Source organism: Salvelinus namaycush, chromosome 25, assembly GCF_016432855.1.
Source record: "Salvelinus namaycush isolate Seneca chromosome 25, SaNama_1.0, whole genome shotgun sequence".
NCBI classification, from domain to species: domain Eukaryota; kingdom Metazoa; phylum Chordata; class Actinopteri; order Salmoniformes; family Salmonidae; genus Salvelinus; species Salvelinus namaycush.
The window spans coordinates 34,437,405-34,461,095 of NC_052331.1; the positions used below are offsets into that span (position 1 = coordinate 34,437,405).

The following is a 23,691-nucleotide window of genomic DNA, read 5'->3' on the forward strand; positions in this document are numbered from 1 at the left end:
GTGTATTCTGGGCGATACTGGGAGGAGTGAATGGGAGTCAATTGGGCACTAGCTCAAAAACACAACATTAGCATGAATTACTACAACATTACAAATATTTTCCGAGTTGTGAGATAATTAACATTGTGCAGACACAGATCCTCTCATAACATACTTTCAAGAGGTGAGGAGGAGGATTATTTAAGATACTCTTTGAAGATGTAGGGTTTCAGATGATAGCGGAAGATGGGCAACGACTCTGCTGTCCTAATTTCAGGGGGAAGCTGGTTCCACCATTGGGGTGCCAGGACAGAGGAGAGCTTGGACTGGGCTGAGCGGAAGCTGCCCTCCCGTAGGGGTGGGAGGGCCAAGAGACCTGAGGTGGCAGGACAGAGAAGAGCTTGGACTGGGCTGAGCGGAAGCTGCCCTCCCGTAGGGGTGGGAGGGCCAAGAGACCTGAGGTGGCAGGACAGAGAAGAGCTTGGACTGGGCTGAGCGGAAGCTGCCCTCCCGTAGGGGTGGGAGGGCCAAGAGACCTGAGGTGGCAGGACAGAGAAGAGCTTGGACTGGGCTGAGCGGAAGCTGCCCGCCCGTTGGGGTGGGAGGGCCAAGAGACCTGAGGTGGCAGGACAGAGAAGAGCTTGGACTGGGCTGAGCAGAAGCTGCCCCCCCCCCCCCCCCCCCGCCCCCGTAGGGGTGGGAGGGCCAAGAGACCTGAGGGGGCAGGACAGAGTGCTCGAGTTGGGGTGTAGGGTTTGAGCATAACCTGCAGGTAGGCACCATGGTCTTGTAGTGGATGCAAGCTTCGACTGGAAGCCAGTGGAGTGTACGGAGGAGTGGGGTGACATGAGAGAACTTGGGAAGGTTGAAAACCCGGCGGGCTGCATCGCTCTGGATAAATTGCAGGGGTTTGATGGCACAAGCAGGGAGCCCAGCCAACAGCGAGTTGCATTAGGCCAGATGGGAGAGGAGAAGTGCCTGGATTAGGACACGCCGGGAGGGCAGGCCTTCCCCGGGAGAAAGACCAGTTCCATCTTGTCGAGGTTGAGCTTGAGGTGGTGGGCCGACATCCAAGTTGAAATATCTGCCAGGCACGCAGAGATGCAAAGCCACCTGGGTGTCAGAAGGGTGAAAGGAGAAAAGCAGTTGAGTGTAATCCGCAATGCAATGATAGGAGAGACCATGTGAGGATATGACTTGGTGTATAGAGAGAAGAGGAGAGGGCCTCGAACCGATCCCTAGGGGACACAGTTAAATAAAGGTTAAGTAAGTAAGACACCAGTAGTGAGAGTACGTGGTGCAGACACAGATCCTATCCACGTCACCTGGTAGGCGCGGCCTGCCAGGTAGGATGCAATCCAATAGTGTGCAGAGCCTGAGACTCCCAGACCTGAGAGGGTGGAGAGGAGGATCTGATGGTTCACGTTGTCGGAAGGCAGTGGATAGATCTAGGAGGATGAAAACAGAGGAGAGTCAGCATTGGCAGAGCGGAGAGCCTCCGTGACACAGAGAAGAGTCAGCTTTGGCAGTGTGGAGAGCCTCCGTGACACAGAGGAGAGTCAGCTTTGGCAGAGCGGAGAGCCTCCGTGACACAGAGAAGAGTCAGCTTTGGCAGTGTGGAGAGCCTCCGTGACACAGAGGAGAGTCAGCTTTGGCAGAGCGGAGAGCCTCCGTGACACAGAGAAGAGTCAGCTTTGGCAGAGCGGAGAGCCTCCGTGACACAGAGAAGAGTCAGCTTTGGCAGAGCGGAGAGCCTCCGTGACACAGAGAAGAGTCAGCTTTGGCAGAGCGGAGAGCCTCCGTGACAGAGGAGAGTCAGCGTTGGCAGAGCGGAGAGCCTCCGTGACAGAGAAGAGTCAGCTTTGGCAGAGCGGAGAGCCTCCGTGACAGAGGAGAGTCAGCTTTGGCAGAGCGGAGAGCCTCCGTGACACAGAGGAGAGTCAGCTTTGGCAGAGCGGAGAGCCTCCGTGACACAGAGAAGAGTCAGCTTTGGCAGTGTGGAGAGCCTCCGTGACACAGAGGAGAGTCAGCTTTGGCAGAGCGGAGAGCCTCCGTGACACAGAGAAGAGTCAGCTTTGGCAGAGCGGAGAGCCTCCGTGACACAGAGAAGAGTCAGCTTTGGCAGTGCGGAGAGCCTCCGTGACACAGAGGAGAGTCAGCTTTGGCAGAGCGGAGAGCCTCCGTGACACAGAGAAGAGTCAGCTTTGGCAGAGCGGAGAGCCTCCGTGACACAGAGAAGAGTCAGCTTTGGCAGAGCGGAGAGCCTCCGTGACACAGAGAAGAGTCAGCTTTGGCAGAGCGGAGAGCCTCCGTGACACAGAGAAGAGTTAGCTTTGGCAGAGTGGAGAGCCTCCGTGACAGAGAAGAGTCAGCTTTGGCAGAGCGGAGAGCCTCCGTGACACAGAGAAGAGTCAGCTTTAGCGGTGTGGAGAGCCTCCGTGACAGAGGAGAGTCAGCTTTGGCAGAGCGGAGAGCCTCCGTGACAGAGGAGAGTCAGCTTTGGCAGAGCGGAGAGCCTCCGTGACAGAGGAGAGTCAGCTTTGGCAGAGCGGAGAGCCTCCGTGACACAGAGGAGAGTCAGCTTTGGCAGAGCGGAGAGCCTCCGTGACACAGAGGAGAGTCAGCTTTGGCAGAGCGGAGAGCCTCCGTGACACAGAGAAGAGTCAGCTTTGGCAGAGCGGAGAGCCTCCGTGACACAGAGAAGAGTCAGCTTTGGCGGTGTGGAGAGCCTCCGTGACAGAGGAGAGTCAGCTTTGGCAGAGCGGAGAGCCTCCGTGACAGAGGAGAGTCAGCTTTGGCAGAGCGGAGAGCCTCCGTGACAGAGAGAAGAGTCAGCTTTGGCAGAGCGGAGAGCCTCCGTGACAGAGGAGTGTCAGCTTTGGCGGTGTGGAGAGCCTCCGTGACACAGAGGAGAGTCAGCTTTGGCAGAGCGGAGAGCCTCCGTGACACAGAGAAGAGCAGTCTCAGTTGATTGACCCGTCTTGAAGCCTGACTGGTTAGGGTCAAGAAGATTGTTCTGAGAGAGATAACGAGAAAGTTGATCAGAGACAGCACGGTCAAGTGTTTTGGAAAGAAAAGAAAGGGATACAGGTCAATAGTTTTTGACGTCAGATGAGTCGAGTGTTGGTTTCTTGAGGAGGGGAGCGAGTAGTGGGAGAGAGAGAGTGAAGATTGCGATGGCGCTTGACCATCTGGGTAGGGGCTGAGTGGTTAGGGTTGGAGGAAAGGGAGACAGAAAGGACACAAAGTAGTCATCAGAGACCTGGAGGGGGTTGCAGTGAGATTAGTAGGTGAGCAGCCTCTAGTAAAGATGAGGTCAAGCGTATTGCCTGCCTGGTAAATGGGAGGGGACTGGGAAAGGGTGAGGTCAAAAGAGGCGAGGGGAAAGAGAGAGTTAGTGGCTAGTTGGAGGTGGTTTATTAGAATGTAAAACAATCCTCCGTTATTAAATTAAAATAATTGTTTTACTCCATGAAGTAATCCATCAGTGTACGCCGCCATCTTGTCTATTTAAAATCTTCTTTCATTGATTAAGGCAGGTAGGTGTCCACCGCAAAGTGCTGCATTCACGTTGAATGACACACCTGTCTCGATCAATGAGAAGATTTGAAATAGACAGGATGGTGACGAACACATTGTTGCATAAATAATTAGAATTATAACATTATATCATATCTACTCACAGTTAAATGGACGCACACATGACTCAACAACTTGACTAGGCCACCTACCCATGACCCGTAAACCCTTTTTCCCTCTCTTTTTTGGAAACTCACATGATGCACAAAGGCAGGGCATCAGGGGGGTGATTGGCCAACATAAGGCTTGTCAGCCATTGCCTTAAAGGCGCAGGGCCTTTTTTACGGCACATATTTAACCAGCGCCAGAGATGGAAGTGGAGACAAGACATCTCACTCGCTCCTTTTTTCTGGTTCATATACAGTCAATGAACTAAGCAGACCAGACCCAGCTGCTAATGCATCGGGGCCTATGGGAGAGCCGGAACTGTGACCATTTTTCAATGGAAAATGGCCTGCATTATTTATCCACCATGTTTGACCAGCACCACGGACAGCACTACACCAATCACACATCTGTCCTCCACGTACACTACACACAGTATGGTCTTTGCCCTGTTGGTATTGTGTAGCAAAACCATTCTGGAGGCAATTGCCTGGTTCTTGTGAATAAACTCTCATGCATCAAATTGATTCTGTGATTAGTTGTTCCCAAATAGTAGGCTAACATCTGCATAGGCTTACTTAGTTCATCTGGAGAACAATGGAGAATACAGTAGGCACATTTGAAAACAGCACCTGCACAGTTTCCAGATTATGCCACTAGATGTCATACAACCCTTATTACAGGTTTAATGTGAATTGGAGAGAGTTATATGCTACTTCTGCAAGTCCATGAGGATGATGCTATGCTCTATTCCAATGAAAATAGTGGAATCCCCCGATTTAAAAAAAAATCCAACAGCTGGTCTTCAAGCGGATTTGGATGCTGTCATTCGTCATTTGGCACGCGCGTAAACATCAGTTTTTATTCATGGATAAGGCATAAAAAAGAATTGACAACCTTGCCTTGAGAATTGTGCGTCATCTGAAACGCCACTAGACTGGCAGATATTCTAGCTCGGACGGTATCAAATTGGACCGCTAGACGCATATGGCGTTAACAGAATTCATTAGCCAATCAATCTGTCGCGCACAGTGGTTCAACCGGAATGACCGCTGGGTTCTAGGCGACTAACCAATCAAAGACCTCCATGAGTGTTGAGCGAGATGCGCGTATTTACAGTCTTCTAATACCGTTGGCATAAAACTAGTGTTGGACAAGTCGTGTATGTATCAGAAGGGCGATGCCAGGGATAACCAGGTATAATTTAGTGGATGATGCACAGGATTTGAGGATCCCCATGCACAACGAGGCGGCATTTCAGCATGGGGTCTGCTTCGAGGCAAAGGTAATATTACATAGGCTAGGAACTACAGTAGCGGCTCATCGATAAGGGTCTATAGTGTACGGATGCGCGCTGACTATATAATGAATTGATATCCAAAATTATATTTTTACAAGATGTTACGACAATGTAATGATGATAGCTAGATTGACATTTTTATTTCATTTGAATTGTGCCCTAATGTTACACTCAACAGTGTTGATTGAATTCTGTGTGTGCTTGTTGAAATGTATTCATGAATGTATTGTCCTATACCAATTTATCAAATCCATATAGACCTCCAGTAACCTACCCTTACAATTGATTCAGAATGTACCTATAAGTCCATTTGACAAGAAGCAGATGAGAACAGAATAAGAGTTCAAGACTACTTGAGTTACTAATGACAAATCTCATAACTGTGTAAATATTATAGTACATTGGCAGTCTGGAAGTGGGTCGTCCGAACAGCCGAATGGAGATAGTGGCTGCAATGAGAAGGATACGGGTAAGATACTTCAATGATCACTTTATCAATTATCTAGTTACCTGTGATGCATAATATTACATGTTTTTCTCTCCCTTCCAGTAGTGATACTTTCGCCATATTAGGAATATTTCAATGCCTTAAAGATAAAAAGAAAACTTGGACTGTGTGTGTGTGTGCGTGTGCGTGTGCGTGTGTGTGTATGGCATGCATGTCCAATATATTTTTAAGAGATTCATATTCTACTCTCTCACGTTGGTATGGTATCTGCATATCGAACTGAACTACATCTACATATCGAATATTGCAAATCAATCATAGTATTCTAAGGTTATAAGACTATAATCTCAGTCTAAACCAACCATCTCTTCTAATCCTATCAAACCAATCCTAACCATCTCTCTATAAGGAGATATCTTTCTTAATCTTAAAACCAATATCCTTAACCATGGCTTTAAGAGACGCCCTCTCCGCTGGAGAGATGAGAAAGAGATGGCGATGGTGTCTGGCATTAATGGATACTGCAGTGGGCCAGAGTATTACAGTGTTACGGAGAGGATATAACTGCTGCAGAGTCAGCTGGGAGAGCCAAATGTTACATTTAATCAAGCCATGCCGCCGGGTCTGTGTGACACAGAGGTCAGTGTCTGTTTCACACAGAGGCTGGCCACTTCCTCGATGACGTCCAGAGAGAGACAACTCTTATAAGGAGGAAAGTGATGGGGAATATTTTTAGTGAACATACAGATGTGGGATTTAAATTTGATCACTTTTTTGTTGCTGAGAATTTTCCTGAACAGCAGGAAATGCAAGCTTGTAGTGTATTTGAGGTAAAAAGGCTTCTAGAGTTTGTAATTTACAATTTTACATTTCAGACTTGACTTGCCTTTACGAAAAATGTATCAACCCCTACAAAATATCCATTAATTATAATCCACATAATAATTCACATTTCCTGTTGCTGCAGTATTATTTTCCTGCTGTAGCAAACTGGCTCAAATTAAGATCCTACATTTTAGTGGGCGATTATAATATGGATGTTAGTACCTCAATGGACGGTAAAGGAAATCAAACTACAAACTATCACCTTCAAATTACGAATATTATTGATATATTGTAACTAGTGGATATCTGGAGGTTTTATATCCTGACCTAGTGAGATATACATGGCGGAGGCTCAATCAAGCTAGTCGTCTTGACTACTTTCTTATGTCGTTCTCGCTGGCACCAAAAGTTTTTAAAAGTGTTGATAGGGGACAGAATGTGGTCGGACCATCAAATAATTGGTACTCTTGCAGAATTTCCGCGAGGATATTCTACATTTAATCAAGCCTACTGGATGACAAATTATTTTAACCAAGACAGAATAAGTTTAACTGACTTTTTCCTACATTACATAGGTAGCAGATCCCCTTATTGTATGGGACACTTTTAAATGTGCCTTTAGAGGCCATGCTATTCAGTCCTCACCTTTATTAAAACCAAAACAATGTAGGTCAAAAGAGTTCATCCTAAAAAAGGAAATAGAGGAACTAACAGTAGAGATAGATACCAATAAAAACTGTAACAGGCACAGAATAAATTAGAGGAAAAACTCAAATAAACGGACAAACTTATTCAAGAAAGATCAAGTGTAATATATTATAAATATAAAGCAAACTAGATGGAATATAGTGAAAAATGCACCAAATTTGGTTTTTAATTTACAACATGGAAATGCAACCCAAAAATGATTTACAGAAACTTGTTACAAATGACGGAGTCATCCATGATTCACCAAACTATATTTTGAAAGAGGAAGCAAAGTGCATTAAGCATCTGTTTTCATTTCAGTCCACTCCATTTTCACTAACTGAAGTTAATTGTAAGGATTTTTTTTCTACCAATAGTGTAAAATTAACAGCTATACAGAGAGACACATGTGAAGGCCAAATTACAGAGGAGTAACTTCTAGATGCAATTCAAGTATTCAAGTCTGGGAAAACTCCAGGGCTGGATAGCATACCAGTTGAGGTACAGTACCAGTCAAAGTCTGGACACACCTACTCATTCCAGGATTTTTGTTTTTGTTTATTTTCACTATTATCTACATTGTACAATAATATTGAAGACATCAAAACTATGAAATAACACATATGGAATCATGTAGCAAACAAAAAAGTGTTAAACAAATCAAGGTAGCCAGCCGTTGCCTTGATGACCGCTTTGCATACTCCTAGCATTCTCTCAACCAGCTTTGTGAAGTAGTCACCTGGAATGCATTTCACTTAACAGGTGTGCTTTGTTAAAAGTTAATTTGTGGAATTTCTTTCCTTCTAAATACATTTGAGCCAATCAGTTGTGTTGTTACAAGGTAGGGGTGGTATACAGAAAATAGCCCTATTTAGTAAAAGACCAAGTCCATATTATGGCAAGAACAGCTCAAATAAGCAAAGACAAACGACAGTCCATCATTACTTTAAGACATGAAGGTCAGTCAATACGGAACATTTCAAGAACTTTGAAAGTTTCTTCAAGTGGCGTCGCAAAAACCATCAAGCTCTATGATGAAACTGGCTCTCATGAGGACTGCCACAGGAAAGGAAGACCTAGAGTTAGTTAGCTCATCAGAGTTAACTGCACCTCAGATTGCAGCCCAAATAAATGCTTCACGGAGTTCAAGTAACGGACACATCTCAACATCAACTGTTCAGAGGAGACTGCACGAAACAGGCCGTCATGGTAGAATTGCTGCAAATAAACCACTACTAAAGGACACCAATAATAATAAGAGACTTTCTTGTGGCAAGAAATACCATCAATGAACATTAGACCGGTGGAAATCTGTCCTTTGGTTTGATGAGTGAAGATTTTAGATTTTTGGTTCCAACCGCCGTGTCTTTGTGAGACACTGGGTAGGTGAACGGATAATCTCTTCATGTGTAGTTCCCATCGTGTAGCATGGAGTTTGGAGGTGTGATGGTGTGGGGGTGTTTTGCTGGTGACACTGTCAGTAATTTATTTAGAATTCAGCACTTTTTTTGCACTTTTTTTGCTGTTTGCTGTCACAGACTGGAACGTGTTCCGGGATTATTCCGATGACATTGAGGAATACACCACATCAGTCACTGGCTTTACCAATAAGTGCATTGAGGACGTCGTCCCCAACGTGACTGTACGTACATACCCCAACCAGAAGCCATGGATTACAGGCAATATTCGCACTGAGCTTTCAAGGTGCGGGACTCTAACCCGGAAGCTTACAAGAAATCCCGCTATGCCCTGCGACTAATCATCAAGCGGGCACAGCGTCAATACAGGGCTAAGATTGAATCATACTACACCGGCTCCGACATTCGTCAGATGTGGCAGGGCTTGCAAACCATTACAGACAACAAAGGGAAGCACAGCCACGAGCTGCCCAGTGACACGAGCGTACCAGACGAGCTAAATCACTTCTATGCTCGCTTCGAGGCAAGCAACACTGAGGCATGCATGAGAGCATCAGCTGTTCCGGACGACTGTGCCCAAGAACACAAAGGTAACCTGCCTAAATGACTACAGACCCGTAGCACTCACGACTGTAGCCATGAAGTGCTTTGAAAGGCTGGTAATGGCTCACATCAGCAACATTATCCCAGAAACCCTAGACCCACTCCAATTTCCATACCGCCCAAATAGAATGTTATATACACTGCTCAAAAAAATAAAGGGAACACTTAAACAACACAATGTAACTCCGAGTCAATCACACTTCTGTGAAATCAAACTGTCCACTTAGGAAGCAACACTGATTGACAATAAATTTCACATGCTGTTGTGCAAATGGAATAGACAACAGGTGGAAATTATAGGCAATTAGCAAGACACCCCCAATAAAGGAGTGGTTCTGCAGGTGGTGACCACAGACCACTTCTCAGTTCCTATGCTTCCTGGCTGATGTTTTGGTCACTTTTGAATGCTGGCGGTGCTTTCACTCTAGTGGTAGCATGAGACGGAGTCTACAACCCACACAAGTGGCTCAGGTAGTGCAGCTCATCCAGGATGGCACATCAATGCGAGCTGTGGCAAGAAGGTTTGCTGTGTCTGTCAGCGTAGTGTCCAGAGCATGGAGGCGCTACCAGGAGACAGGCCAGTACATCAGGAGACGTGGAGGAGGCCGTAGGAGGGCAACAACCCAGCAGCAGGACCGCTACCTCCGCCTTTGTGCAAGGAGGAGCAGGAGGAGCACTGCCAGAGCCCTGCAAAATGACCTCCAGCAGGCCACAAATGTGCATGTGTCTGCTCAAACGGTCAGAAACAGACTCCATGAGGGTGGTATGAGGGCCCAACGTCCACAGGTGGGGGTTGTGCTTACAGCCCAACACCGTGCAGGACGTTTGGCATTTGCCAGAGAACACCAAGATTGGCAAATTCGCCACTGGCGCCCTGTGCTCTTCACAGATGAAAGCAGGTTCACACTGAGCACATGTGACAGACGTGACAGAGTCTGGAGACGCCGTGGAGAACGTTCTGCTGCCTGCAACATCCTCCAGCATGACCGGTTTGGCGGTTGGTCAGTCATGGTGTGGGGTGGCATTTCTTTGGGGGGCCGCACAGCCCTCCATGTGCTCGCCAGAGGTAGCCTGACTGCCATTAGGTACCGAGATGAGATCCTCAGACCCCTTGTGAGACCATATGCTGGTGCGGTTGGCCCTGGGTTCCTCCTAATGCAAGACAATGCTAGACCTCATGTGGCTGGAGTGTGTCAGCAGTTCCTGCAAGAGGAAGGCATTGATGCTATGGACTGGCCCGCCCGTTCCCCAGACCTGAATCCAATTGAGCACATCTGGGACATCATGTCTCGCTCCATCCACCAACGCCACGTTGCACCACAGACTGTTCAGGAGTTGGCTGATGCTTTAGTCCAGGTCTGGGAGGAGATCCCTCAGGAGACCATCCGCCACCTCATCAGGAGCATGCCCAGGCATTGTAGGGAGGTCATACAGGCACGTGGAGGCCACACACACTACTGAGCCTCATTTTGACTTGTTTTAAGGACATTACATCAAAGTTGGATAAGCCTGTAGTGTGGTTTTCCACTTTAATTTTGAGTGTGACTCCAAATCCAGACCTCCATGGGTTGATAAATTTGATTTCCATTGATAATTTTTGTGTGATTTTGTTGTCAGCACATTCAACTATGTAAAGAAAAAAGTATTTAATAAGAATATTTCATTCATTCAGATCTAGGATGTGTTATTTTAGTGTTCCCTTTATTTTTTTGAGCAGTGTATATTGGGAATACAACCATCCCAGCTTTGCAGATTTTTCTACGAAGAGACAGAATCATTATATCACTTGTTTTGATAGTGCCCATATGTAGCTTGTTTTTGATCGCAGGTTCAGGAATGGCAGAAAAAATGCAACATTTACTTTGTGCTAACTCTGCAAATAGCACTGCTGGGTGATTTGATAAGTCATAGTCAATCGATCAATAATATAATACTTTTAGCAAAGGTGTATATCTTTCATTTACAATCTGTAGAAACTACGAGAATAGAAAGGTTCAGGACTTTTGTGAAACATTACAGCACAGTGGAAAAATGCATGACAGCAAGAAATCAAAACTGGATGGTCTTCAGAGACAGATGGGAGGGGTTGAAGGTAGCTGAAGGCTGGGACCAAAAACAAAGATAACTATTGTAAAATGTACCGTCCGTAAAATGTATATAGTACGTATAAGCTGGAAGTAGAAGCCTAAGTGTTGTTGTCCATTAGTTTACTCCAAGTAGGCGAGGGGTGGTAGGGTTAGGGGAAAGTAATAAAGAAGGAAAATACATTTTAAAATATATATTTAGAATAATATATACAGGGGATTGAAAATGATGCAGACAATTACATTGATAGAAGCCACAATCTAGATCTTACATCCACAATAGAATAATGTAAGTGTTCATCAAAGTCATCCTTCGTGGACTAGGTTCTCTTGTTGGCGTACATTGAGACAACTACTTAGGAGAAAAAGTCAAGTTGAGTATCCTGTAAGAAAATAATAAAATTAGGCCCGGTAAATGTTGATTGAGGTCATCGGAGAGACAACTTCTGAAGAAAGTGAAGTGGAACATATCCTTTGTAAACGTAGTGGCACGGGGCCCAGCAAGTGTTTACTGAAGTCGTCCTTATTGGATCAGAGGAAAGTCAGTGTCCTCTGGGACCATAATGGAATTGGGCTCAACGAGCGTTTACTGTTTATCAACGTTGTCCTTCTTGGGCCAAGTTCCCTTGTTGGTGTACAGTGGAGTACATGGCCTACTCTACTTTATGGCGGAAAAGTTAGCCTGGTCCCAGATCTCTTTGTGCTGCCGACTCCTACGTTCATTTTTGTCAAGACAGCGTATACATATCTGAAACCGGGCTAGTAAAGACTGCATCAGCTCAGACAAAAAAAAACACCACATCCATTCTTCAGGCATTGCTGCCTTCCAACAGCATAAAGAGAGAGGGGAATACCCAGTCTGCTTTATTCTCTCTTTCTAGGCTTCGGGAGGCAGAGCTTTGTTGATGCACATGAAAATAATGAGAACCGTCCTCTCTATGTTCCCCCTCATTTCCCACTGTCAGGTGTTTAGGCCCAGTTTCTATAGGGCTGTGTGGGGTGGATGGTGGTGTTTAGGCCCAGTTTCTATAGGGCTGTGTGGGGGTGGATGGTGGTGTGTAGCCCCAGTTTCTATAGGGCTGTGTGGGGGTGGATGGTGGTGTGTAGGCCCAGTTTCTATAAGGCTGTGTGGGGGTGGATGGTGGTGTGTAGCCCCAGTTTCTATAGGGCTGTGTGGGGGTGGATGGTGGTGTGTAGGCCCAGTTTCTATAAGGCTGTGTGGGGGTGGATGGTGGTGTGTAGCCCCAGTTTCTATAGGGCTGTGTGGGGGTGGATGGTGGTGTGTAGGCCCAGTTTCTATAAGGCTGTGTGGGGGTTGATGGTGGTGTGTAGCCCCAGTTTCTATAGGGCTGTGTGGGGGTGGATGGTGGTGTGTAGCCCCAGTTTCTATAGAGCTGTGTGGGGGTGGATGGTGGTGTGTAGGCCCAGTTTCTATAAGGCTGTGTGGGGTGGATGGTGGTGTGTAGGCCCAGTTTCTATAAGGCTGTGTGGGGGTGGATGGTGGTGTGTAGCCCCAGTTTCTATAAGGCTGTGTGGGGGTGGATGGTGGTGTGTAGCCCCAGTTTCTATAGGGCTGTGTGGGGGTGGATGGTGGTGTGTAGGCCCAGTTTCTATAAGGCTGTGTGGGGGTGGATGGTGGTGTGTAGCCCCAGTTTCTATAGAGCTGTGTGGGGGTGGATGGTGGTGTGTAGGCCCAGTTTCTATAAGGCTGTGTGGGGGTGGATGGTGGTGTGTAGCCACCAGTGCAATTTCTAAGTTATTAAAAGGTATTAGGTGAACAATAGATAAGTAAAGATAGCACTGTGACAGTAATCCTGATGCAATCTATGTGTATATACACCAGATTAATTTACACAAGATATACTAAGAATGATATATACAGCAGTAGATATACTAAGAATGATATGTACAGCAGTAGATATACTAAGAATGATATATACAGCAGTAGATATGATATGTACAGCAGTAGATATACTAAGAATGATATATACAGCAGTAGATATACTAAGAATGATATGTACAGCAGTAGATATACTAAGAATGATATGTACAGCAGTAGATATGATATGTACAGCAGTAGATATACTAAGAATGGTATGTACAGCAGTAGATATACTAAGAATGATATGTACAGCAGTAGATATGATATGTACAGCAGTAGATATACTAAGAATGGTATGTACAGCAGTAGATATACTAAGAATGATATGTACAGCAGTAGATATGATATGTACAGCAGTAGATATACTAAGAATGATATGTACAGCAGTAGATATGATATGTACAGCAGTAGATATACTAAGAATGATATGTACAGCAGTAGATATACTAAGAATGGTATGTACAGCAGTAGATATACTAAGAATGGTATGTACAGCAGTAGATATACTAAGAATGATATTGTCACGTTCCTGACCGGTTTTCTGTTATTTTGTATGTGTTTGACGGTCAGGGCGTGAGTTTGGGTGGGTAGTCTATGTTATGTGTTTCTATGTTTGTTTAAGGGTGACCTGATATGGCTCTCAATTAGAGGCAGGTGGTTTTCATTTCCTCTGATTGAGAGCCATATTAAGGTAGGTGTTTTCACACTGTTTGTTGGTGGGTGGTTGTCTCCTGTGTCTGTGTAAGTGTATGTTACGCCACACGGGACTGTTTTCGGTTTTGTTTGTTCGTTCGTTTTATGTAGTCAGTTTTCCTGTTATTGCGTTCTTCACGTTATATGTAAGTTCGTGTCCAGGTCTGTTGACTGCGTTTGTTATTTTGTAAATTCTCAAGTGTTTCGTGTTCGTCGTGTTTTCTGTTTTGTTTAATAAATAATATGTCGAACTACAACGCTGCAGTTTGGTCGAATCACTACTCCTCCTTTTCGGATGAAGAGGAGGAGGAACGCCGTTACAGAACCACCCACCGATCCAGAACCAAGCAGCGTGAGTTCAAGCAGTGGACATGGGAGGACGTGTTAAATGGAAAAGGTTGCTACACATGGGAGGAGATCCGAGCTGGAAGAGATCGCCTTCCATGGGAACAGCTGGAGGCGATTAGGAGAGCGGAGGAAACGGGAGAGAGAGACCGGATTTATGAAGGTATGCGGCTAGCACGGAAGCCCGTGAAGAAACCCCAAAAAATTCTTGGGGGGGGGCTAAGAGGTAGTGGGCCAAGGGCAGGTAGGAGACCTGCGCCCACTTCCCAGGCTAACCGTGGAGAGCGGGAGTACGGGCAGACGCCGTGTTACGCAGTAGAGCGCACGGTGTCTCCTGTACGTGTGCATAGCCCGGTGCGGGTTATTCCACCTCCCCGCACTGGTAGGGCTAGATTGGGCATTGAGCCAGGTGCCATGATGCCGGCTCAACGCGTCTGGTCTCCAGTGCGTCTCCTCGGGCCGGCTTACATGGCACCAGCCTTATGCATGGTGTCCCCGGTTCGCCTACATAGCCCGGTGCGGGTTATTCCACCTCCCCGCACTGGTCGGGCGACGGGGAGCATTCAACCAGGTAAGGTTGGGCAGGCTCAATGCTCAAGGGAGCCAGTACGCTTGCACGGTCCGGTATTTCCGGCGCTACCTCCCCGCCCCAGCCCAGTACCACCAGTGCCTACACCACGCACCAGGCTTCCAGTGCGTTTTCAGAGCCCTGTTCCTCCTCCACGCACTCTTCCTATGGTGCGTGTCTCCAGCCCAGTGCCTCCAGTTCCGGCACCACGCACTAAGCCACCTGTGCGTCTCCAGAGCCCTGTACACACTGTTCCTTCTCCCCGTACTCGTCCTGATGTGCGTGCCCTCAGCCCGGTGCCACCAGTGCCGGTACCACGCACCAGGCAAATAGTACGCTTTGAGAGTCCAGTGTGCCCTGTCCCTGCTCCCCGCACTAGCATGAAGGTGCGTGTCCTTAGCCCGGTGCCTCCAGTTCCGGCACCACGCACCAGGCCTACAGTGCGCCTCATCCGGCCAGAGCCATCCGTCTTCCTAGCGTCATCTGAGCCATCCGTCTCCCCAGCGCCATCTGAGCCATCCGTCTCCCTAGTGCCGTCTGAGCCATCCGTCTGCCCAGTGCCGTCTGAGCCATCCGTCTGTCCCGAGCCATTAGAGCCGCCCGTCTGTCCCGAGCCGTCAGAGCCGTTAGTCAGTCAGGAGCCGCTAGAGCCATTCGTCAGTCAGGATCTGCCAGAGCCGCCAACCAGACAGGATCTGCCAGAGCCGCCAACCAGACAGGATCTGCCAGAGCCGCCAACCAGACAGGATCTGCCAGAGCCGCCAACCAGACAAGATCTGCCAGAGCCGCCAACCAGACAGGATCTGCCAGAGCCGCCAACCAGACAGGATCTGCCAGAGCCGCCAACCAGACAGGATCTGCCAGAGCCGCCAGCGAGCCATGAGCGTCCAGAGCCGTCAGCCAGCCATGAGCGTCCAGAGCCGTCAGCCAGCCATGAGCGTCCAGAGCCGCCAGCCAGCCATGAGCGTCCAGAGCCGTCAGCCAGCCATGAGCGTCCAGAGCCGTCAGCCAGCCATGAGCGTCCAGAGCCGTCAGCCAGCCATGAGCGTCCAGAGCCGTCAGCCAGCCATGAGCGTCCAGAGCCGTCAGCCAGCCATGAGCGTCCAGAGCCGTCAGCCAGCCATGAGCGTCCAGAGCCGTCAGCCAGTCATGAGCTGCCCCTCAGCCCAGAGCGGCCATTTATCCAGAACTGCCCCTCAGTCCAGAGCTGTCTCTCTGTCCGGAGCTGCCCTTCAGTCCGGAGTTGCCCCTCTATCCTGAGCTACCTCTATCCTGACCTACCTCTCTGTCCTGTGCTATATCTCTGTCCTGAGCTACCTTATCCCGGTGCTGCCCCTTGTCCCGGTGCTGCCCCTTATATTAAGGTTACCATTAAAAGTAAGTGGGTGTAAAATGAGGTTGGTCATTCTAAGGGGGAGACGTAAGCTGGGATTGACTATGGTGGGGTGGGGACCTCGCCCAGAGCCTGAGCCACCACCGTGGTCAGACGCCCACCCAGACCCTCCCCTAGACTTTGTGCTGGTGCGCCCGGAGTTCGCACCTTAAGGGGGGGTTATGTCACGTTCCTGACCGGTTTTCTGTTATTTTGTATGTGTTTGACGGTCAGGGCGTGAGTTTGGGTGGGTAGTCTATGTTATGTGTTTCTATGTTTGTTTAAGGGTGACCTGATATGGCTCTCAATTAGAGGCAGGTGGTTTTCATTTCCTCTGATTGAGAGCCATATTAAGGTAGGTGTTTTCACACTGTTTGTTGGTGGGTGGTTGTCTCCTGTGTCTGTGTAAGTGTATGTTACGCCACACGGGACTGTTTTCGGTTTTGTTTGTTCGTTCGTTTTATGTAGTCAGTTTTCCTGTTATTGCGTTCTTCACGTTATATGTAAGTTCGTGTCCAGGTCTGTTGACTGCGTTTGTTATTTTGTAAATTCTCAAGTGTTTCGTGTTCGTCGTGTTTTCTGTTTTGTTTAATAAATAATATGTCGAACTACAACGCTGCAGTTTGGTCGAATCACTACTCCTCCTTTTCGGATGAAGAGGAGGAGGAACGCCTTTACAGATATGTACAGCAGTAGATATACTAAGAATTATATATACAGCAGTAGATATACTAAGAATGATATGTACAGCAGTAGATATACTAAGAATGATATGTACAGCAGTAGATATACTAAGAATGATATGTACAGCAGTAGATATACTAAGAATGATATGTACAGCAGTAGATATACTAAGAATGATATGTACAGCAGTAGATATACTAAGAATTATATATACAGCAGTAGATATACTAAGAATGATATGTACAGCAGTAGATATACTAAGAATGATATGTACAGCAGTAGATATACTAAGAATGATATGTACAGCAGTAGATATACTAAGAATGATATGTACAGCAGTAGATATACTAAGAATGATATGTACAGCAGTAGATATACTAAGAATGATATGTACAGCAGTAGATATACTAAGAATGATATATACAGCAGTAGATATACTAAGAATGATATGTACAGCAGTAGATATACTAAGAATGATATGTACAGCAGTAGATATACTAAGAATGATATGTACAGCAGTAGATATGATATGTACAGCAGTAGATATACTAAGAATGATATGTACAGCAGTAGATATACTAAGAATGGTATGTACAGCAGTAGATATACTAAGAATGGTATGTACAGCAGTAGATATGATATGTACAGCAGTAGATATACTAAGAATGGTATGTACAGCAGTAGATATGATATGTACAGCAGTAGATATACTAAGAATGGTATGTACAGCAGTAGATATGATATGTACAGCAGTAGATATACTAAGAATGGTATGTACAGCAGTAGATATACTAATAATGGTATGTACAGCAGTAGATATACTAAGAATGGTATGTACAGCAGTAGATATGATATGTACAGCAGTAGATATACTAAGAATGGTATGTACAGCAGTAGATATACTAAGAATGGTATGTACAGCAGTAGATATACTAAGAATGGTATGTACAGCAGTAGATATACTAAGAATGGTATGTACAGCAGTAGATATACTAAGAATGATATGTACAGCAGTAGATATAGTAAGAATGATATATACAGCAGTAGATATACTAAGAATGATATGTACAGCAGTAGATATACTAAGAATGGTATGTACAGCAGTAGATATACTAAGAATGATATATACAGCAGTAGATATACTAAGAATGGTATGTACAGCAGTAGATATGATATGTACAGTAGTAGATATACTAAGAATGGTATGTACAGCAGTAGATATGATATGTACAGCAGTAGATATACTAAGAATGATATGTACAGCAGTATATACACTAAGAATGGTATGTACAGCAGTAGATATACTAAGAATGGTATGTACAGCAGTAGATATGATATGTACATCAGTAGATATACTAAGAATGATATGTACAGCAGTAGATATACTAAGAATGGTATGTACAGCAGTAGATATACTAAGAATGATATGTACAGCAGTAGATATACTAAGAATGGTATGTACAGCAGTAGATATACTAAGAATGATATGTACAGCAGTAGATATGATATGTACAGCAGTAGATATACTAAGAATGATATGTACAGCAGTAGATACACTAAGAATGGTATGTACAGCAGTAGATATACTAAGAATGATATGTACAGCAGTAAATATGTTAGTGAGCTATGTCAATAAATAAATTGACTAATTGAATAAATATGTGGTGTGTATAAACCAGTGCAACTAAAATACAATGTACAGTAGTAGAAATAATAGAATGAGCAGAATACAGTATTTAAATACACAGTGTGAAACGGGAAGTGTCCAGTGGTTTTTATTTCTCTATAATATGAGAGCAGCTTTGGCTGTGTGTGTGTGTGTGTGTGTGTGTGTGTGTGTGTGTGTGTGTGTGTGTGTGTGTGTGTGTGTGTGTGTGTGTGTGTGTGTGTGTGTGCGTGTGTGCGTGTGTGCGTGCGTGTGTGTGTGTGTGCGTGCGTGCGTGCGTGTGTGTGTGTATGTGTGTTTGTGATAGCTTGTTTGTGTGTTTTGTGTGTGTGTGTGTTGTAATGTTCAATTAACTTCAGTCCCCCCCAAAATTAACTAAATAATCCAGCCTAAAAGAAAATGAAATGAGGAGTTTTACTGTTAGTCTGTGTAATAATCAACATTTACTGACAAAAATATATACGTAACCTGCAACAAATTCAAAGATTTTACTGAGTTACACTTCATAGAAGGAAATCAGTCAATTGCAATAAATTCATTAGGCCCTAATCTATGGATTTCACATGACTGGGCAGGGGCGCAGCTATGGGGGATCCTGGAAGGGATCACGGAGAACAAGAGCACCTCCTCCCAGCTGTCCACTGCACTGAGGCTAGGTAACACGGTCACCACTGATAAATCCATGACAATCGAAAATTTCAATAAGCATTTCTCAACGGCTGGCCATGCCTTCCTCCTGGCTACTCCAACCCCGGCCAACAGCTCCGCCCCCCCTGCAGCTACTCGCCCAAGCCTCCCCAGCTTCTCCTTCACCCAAATCCAGACAGCAGATGTTCTGAAAGAGCTGCAAAACCTGGACCCCTACAAATCAGCTGGGCTAGACAATCTGGACCCTCTCTTTCTAAATCTATCCGCCGCCATTGTTGCAACCCCTATTACCAGCCTGTTCAACCTCTCTTTCGTATCGTCCGAGATCCCTAAAGATTGGAAAGCTGCCACGGTCATCCCCCTCTTCAAAGGGGGTGACACCCTAGACCCAAACTGTTACAGACCTATATCCATCCTGCCCTGCCTATCTAAAGTCTTCGAAAGCCAAGTTAATAAACAGATCACTGACCATTTCGAATCCCACCGTACCTTCTCTGCTGTGCAATCCGGCTTCCGAGCCGGTCACGGGTGCACCTCAGCCACGCTCAAGGTACTAAACGATATCATAACCGCCATTGATAAAAGACAGTACTGTGCAGCCGTCTTCATGGACCTGGCCAAGACTTTCGACTCTGTCAATCACCGTATTCTTATCGGCAGACTCAATAGCCTTGGTTTTTCTAATGACTGCCTTGCCTGGTTCACCAACTACTTTGCAGACAGAGTTCAGTGTGTCAAATCGGAGGGCATGTTGTCCGGACCTCTGGCAGTCTCTATGGGGGTACCACAGGGTTCAATTCTCAGACCGACTCTTTTCTCTGTATATATCAATGATGTCGCTCTTGCTGCGGGCGATTCCCTGATCCACCTCTACGCAGACGACACCATTCTGTATACTTCTGGCCCTTCCTTGGACACTGTGCTAACTAACCTCCAAACGAGCTTCAATGCCATACAACACTCCTTCCGTGGCCTCCAACTGCTCTTAAACGCTAGTGAAACCAAATGCATACTTTTCAACCGGGCTGCCCGCACCCGCCCGCCCGACTAGCATCACCACCCTGGACGGTTCCGACCTAGAATATGTGGACAACTATAAATACCTAGGTATCTGGCTAGACTGTAAACTCTCCTTCCAGACTCATATTAAACATCTCCAATCCAAAATCAAATCTAGAATCGGCTTTCTATTTCGCAACAAAGCCTCCTTCACTCACGCCGCCAAACTTACCCTAGTAAAACTGACTATCCTACCGATCCTCGACTTCAGCGATGTCATCTACAAAATAGCTTCCAACACTCTACTCAGCAAACTCGATGCAGTCTATCACAGTACCATCCGTTTTGTTACCAAATCACCTTATACCACCCACCACTGCGAGCTGTATGCTCTAGTCGGCTGGCCCTCGCTACATATTCGTCGCCAGACCCACTGGCTCCAGGTCATCTCTAAGTCTATGCTAGGTAAAGCTCCACCTTATCTCAGTTCACGATAACAACACCCACCCGTAGCACACGTTCCAGCAGGTATATCTCACTGAACATCCCCAAAGCCAACACCTCATTTGGCCACCTTTCCTTCCAGTTCTCTGCTGCCAGTGACTGGAACGAATTGCAAAATTCGCTGAAGTTGGAGACTTTTATTTCCTTCACCAACTTTAAACATCAACTATCTGAGCAGCTAACCGATCGCTGCAGCTGTACATAGTCCATCTGTAAATAGCCCACCCAATCTACCTACCTCATCCCCATACTGTTTTAATTTTATTTACTTTTCTGCTCTTTTGCACACCAGTATCTCTACTTGCACATCATCATCTGCTCATTTATCACTCCAGTGTTACTCTGCTAAATTGTAATTATTCGCTCCTATGGCCTATTTATTGCCTACCTCCTCATGCCTTTTGCACACACTGTATATAGACTTTCTTTTTTCTACTGTGTCATTGACTTGTTTACTGTGTTAATGGCTTGTTTATTGTTTACTCCAAGTGTAACTCTGTGTTGTTGTCTGTGTCACACTGCTTTGCTTTATCTTGGCCAGGTCACAGTTGCAAATGAGAACTTGTTCTCAACTAGCCTACCTGGTTAAATAAAGGTGAAAATAGGCCCACGCACTTGGGAGCCAGGCTCACCTATTTGGGAAGCCAGGCCCAGCCAAACAGTATGTGTTTTTCCCCACAAAAGGGATTTATTACAGACAGAAATACTCCTCAGCACCCCCCCCCCCCCCCCCCCCACACACCCGCTCCGCCCATCCGCAGGTGAAGAAACCGGATGTGGAGGTCCTGGGCTGGGGTGGTTACACATGGTCTGCGGTTGTGAGGCTGGTCAGAAGTACTGACAAATTCTCTAAAACGAAGTTGGATGCGGCTTATGGTAGAGAAATTAACATTCAATTCTCTGGCAGCAGCTCTGGTGGACATTCCTGCAGTCAGCATGTTGTTGTTGTTTGACAAACCTGCACATTTTAGAGTGGGCTTTTATTGTCCCCAATACAAGGTGCACCTGTGTAATGCTGTTTAATCACCTGTGTAAAGCTGTTTAATCAGCTTCTTGATATGCCACACCTGTCAGGTGGATGGATTATCTTGTCAAAGTAGAAATGCTCACTAACAGTGATGCAAAAATATTTGTGCACAACATTTGAGAGAAATAAGCTTTTGTGCAAATCGAACATTTCGGGGATCTTTTATTTCAGCTCATGAAACATGGGACCAACACTTACATGTTGCGTTTATATGTATATATATTTTTTGTTGTACTTTTTCATCATTTCCAATTGGTAGTTACAGTCTTGTCCCATCGCTGCAACTCCCGTACGGACTCGGGAGAGGCGAAGGTCGAGAGCTATGCGTCCTCCAAAACACGACCCCGCCAAACCACACTGCTTCTTGAGACACTGCTCACTTAACCCGGAAGCCAGCCGCACCAATGTGTCAGAGGAAACACCGTACAGCTGGCGACCGTAGTCAGCGTGCATGCAACCGGCCCGCCGCAAGCATTTCGCTACACCCGCAATAACATCTGCTAAATATGTGTATGTGACCAATAAAATTTGATTTAGAGTGCATCTCGGCCGGCCAAAACCTCCCCTAACGATGCTGGGCCAATTGTGCACCGCCTCATGCGTCTCCCGGTCGGCTCTGTCACAGCCTGGGATCGAACCAGGGTCTGTAGTGAAACCTCTAGCACTGCGATGCAGTGCCTTAGACCACTGCGCCACTCGGGAAATACATTTATGTTTTTGTTCAGTATAAAATTGTCCAGAGAGAAAACCCCAAAATATATAAGTAGCCTTTAGAAAAAGCCTTCCACAGTTTGGGTCCTGGTAATCAATAGTCAGGGTTACATGTAATCTGATTACTAAAAACTATAAGAGTAATCAATTACGTTAACAGCAAAAATATTGTAATCAAATTACAGATACTTTTGAAAAACTCGATGATTACTTCTTAGATTACTTTTCAATTCAGAAACGATGTTTGCAAAAAAAGACATGATGACATCTTTCTGTTTTCTCAATGACATTCAATTCAGCGTTGAAATATGACGCACGTTTAAGTTTGTTCCTCCTGAGCGAGTCTGACCACAAGTCAGAGACCACTATGATGACACACCAAATGCGTTTGATGGATCCTTTGTCTTCTATTGCCTCTTAATGGAAAGTAATCAGATTACGTTACTGAGTTTGGGTACTCCGGAAGTTACGTTACGGATTCCAATTTTGGATAGGTACCTAGGTAAACGTAATGGATTGTCAGTAGTCCACGCAAAGGAAACTTCTCTTGATGATCAATACAATGTCGTTGAGAAGTCTCTCCCTTCCTCTCTCTCTTCCTCTCTACTTTCTGTCTCAACCTCAAGCATTTCACTGTAAGGTCTACACCTGGTGTATTCGGCGCACATGACAAATAAACTTTGATTTGAATGCTTGGCTAAGAAAAGCCAACTGACATTTCCTCCTGAGGTACTGATCTGTTGCACCCTCTGCAATCACTGTGATTATTATTTGACCGTGCTGGTCATCTATGAACGTTTGAACATCTTGAAGAACGATCTGGCCTTAATGGCCATGTACTCTTATAATCTCCACCCGGCACCGCCAGAAGAGGACTGGCCACCCCTCAGAGCCTGCTTCCTCTCTAGGTTTCTTCCTAGGTTCCAACCTTTCTAGGGAGTTTTTCCTAGCCACCGTGCTTTCACATCTGCATTGCTTGCCTTTGGGGTTTTAGGCTGGGTTTCTGTCACAGGAGGCTGCTGAGGGGAGAACGGCTCATAATAATGGCCGGAACGGAGCAAATGGAATGGCACCACAATCAAATCAAATCAAATGTTATTTGTCACATGCGCCGAATACAACAGGTGTAGACCTTACAATGAAATGCTTACTTACGAGCCCTTAACCAACAATGCTTTAAGAAGTTAAGTGTTTAGTAAAAAATAGAAAATAGAAAATAAAAGTAACAAATAATTCAACAGCAGTAGTAAAATAACAGTAGTGAGGCTATAAACAGGGGGTACCAGTAAAGAGGCAATGTGTGGGGGCACAGGTTAGTCGAGGCAATTGAGATAATATGTACATGTAGGTAGAGTTAAAGTGCCTATGCATAGATTATAAACAGAGAGTAGCAGCAGCGTAAAAGAGGGGTCTGGGTAGCCCTTTGATTAGCTGTTCAGGAGTCTTATGGCTTGGGGGTAGAAGCTGTTAAGAAGCCTTTTGGACCTAGACTTGGCGCTCCGGTACCACTTGCTGTGCGGTAGCAGAGAGAACAGTCTATGACTAGGGTGGTTGGAGTCTTTGA

The 23,691-nt window shown here is 45.9% G+C and overlaps 1 protein-coding gene across 1 annotated transcript in view; it reads left to right on the forward strand.

The window, feature by feature from the left end:
• Window positions 1-4,843: 4,843 nt before the first annotated feature.
• The window catches only part of LOC120019913 (carboxyl-terminal PDZ ligand of neuronal nitric oxide synthase protein-like), a 47,097-nt gene continuing 28,249 nt past the window's right edge, over window positions 4,844-23,691 (forward strand). Inside the window, exons 1-2 of the mRNA XM_038963322.1 lie at window positions 4,844-4,948; window positions 5,361-5,432. Of these exons, the coding sequence (XP_038819250.1) occupies window positions 4,844-4,948; window positions 5,361-5,432 (177 nt within the window). The remainder of the gene's footprint in view (window positions 4,949-5,360; window positions 5,433-23,691) is intronic.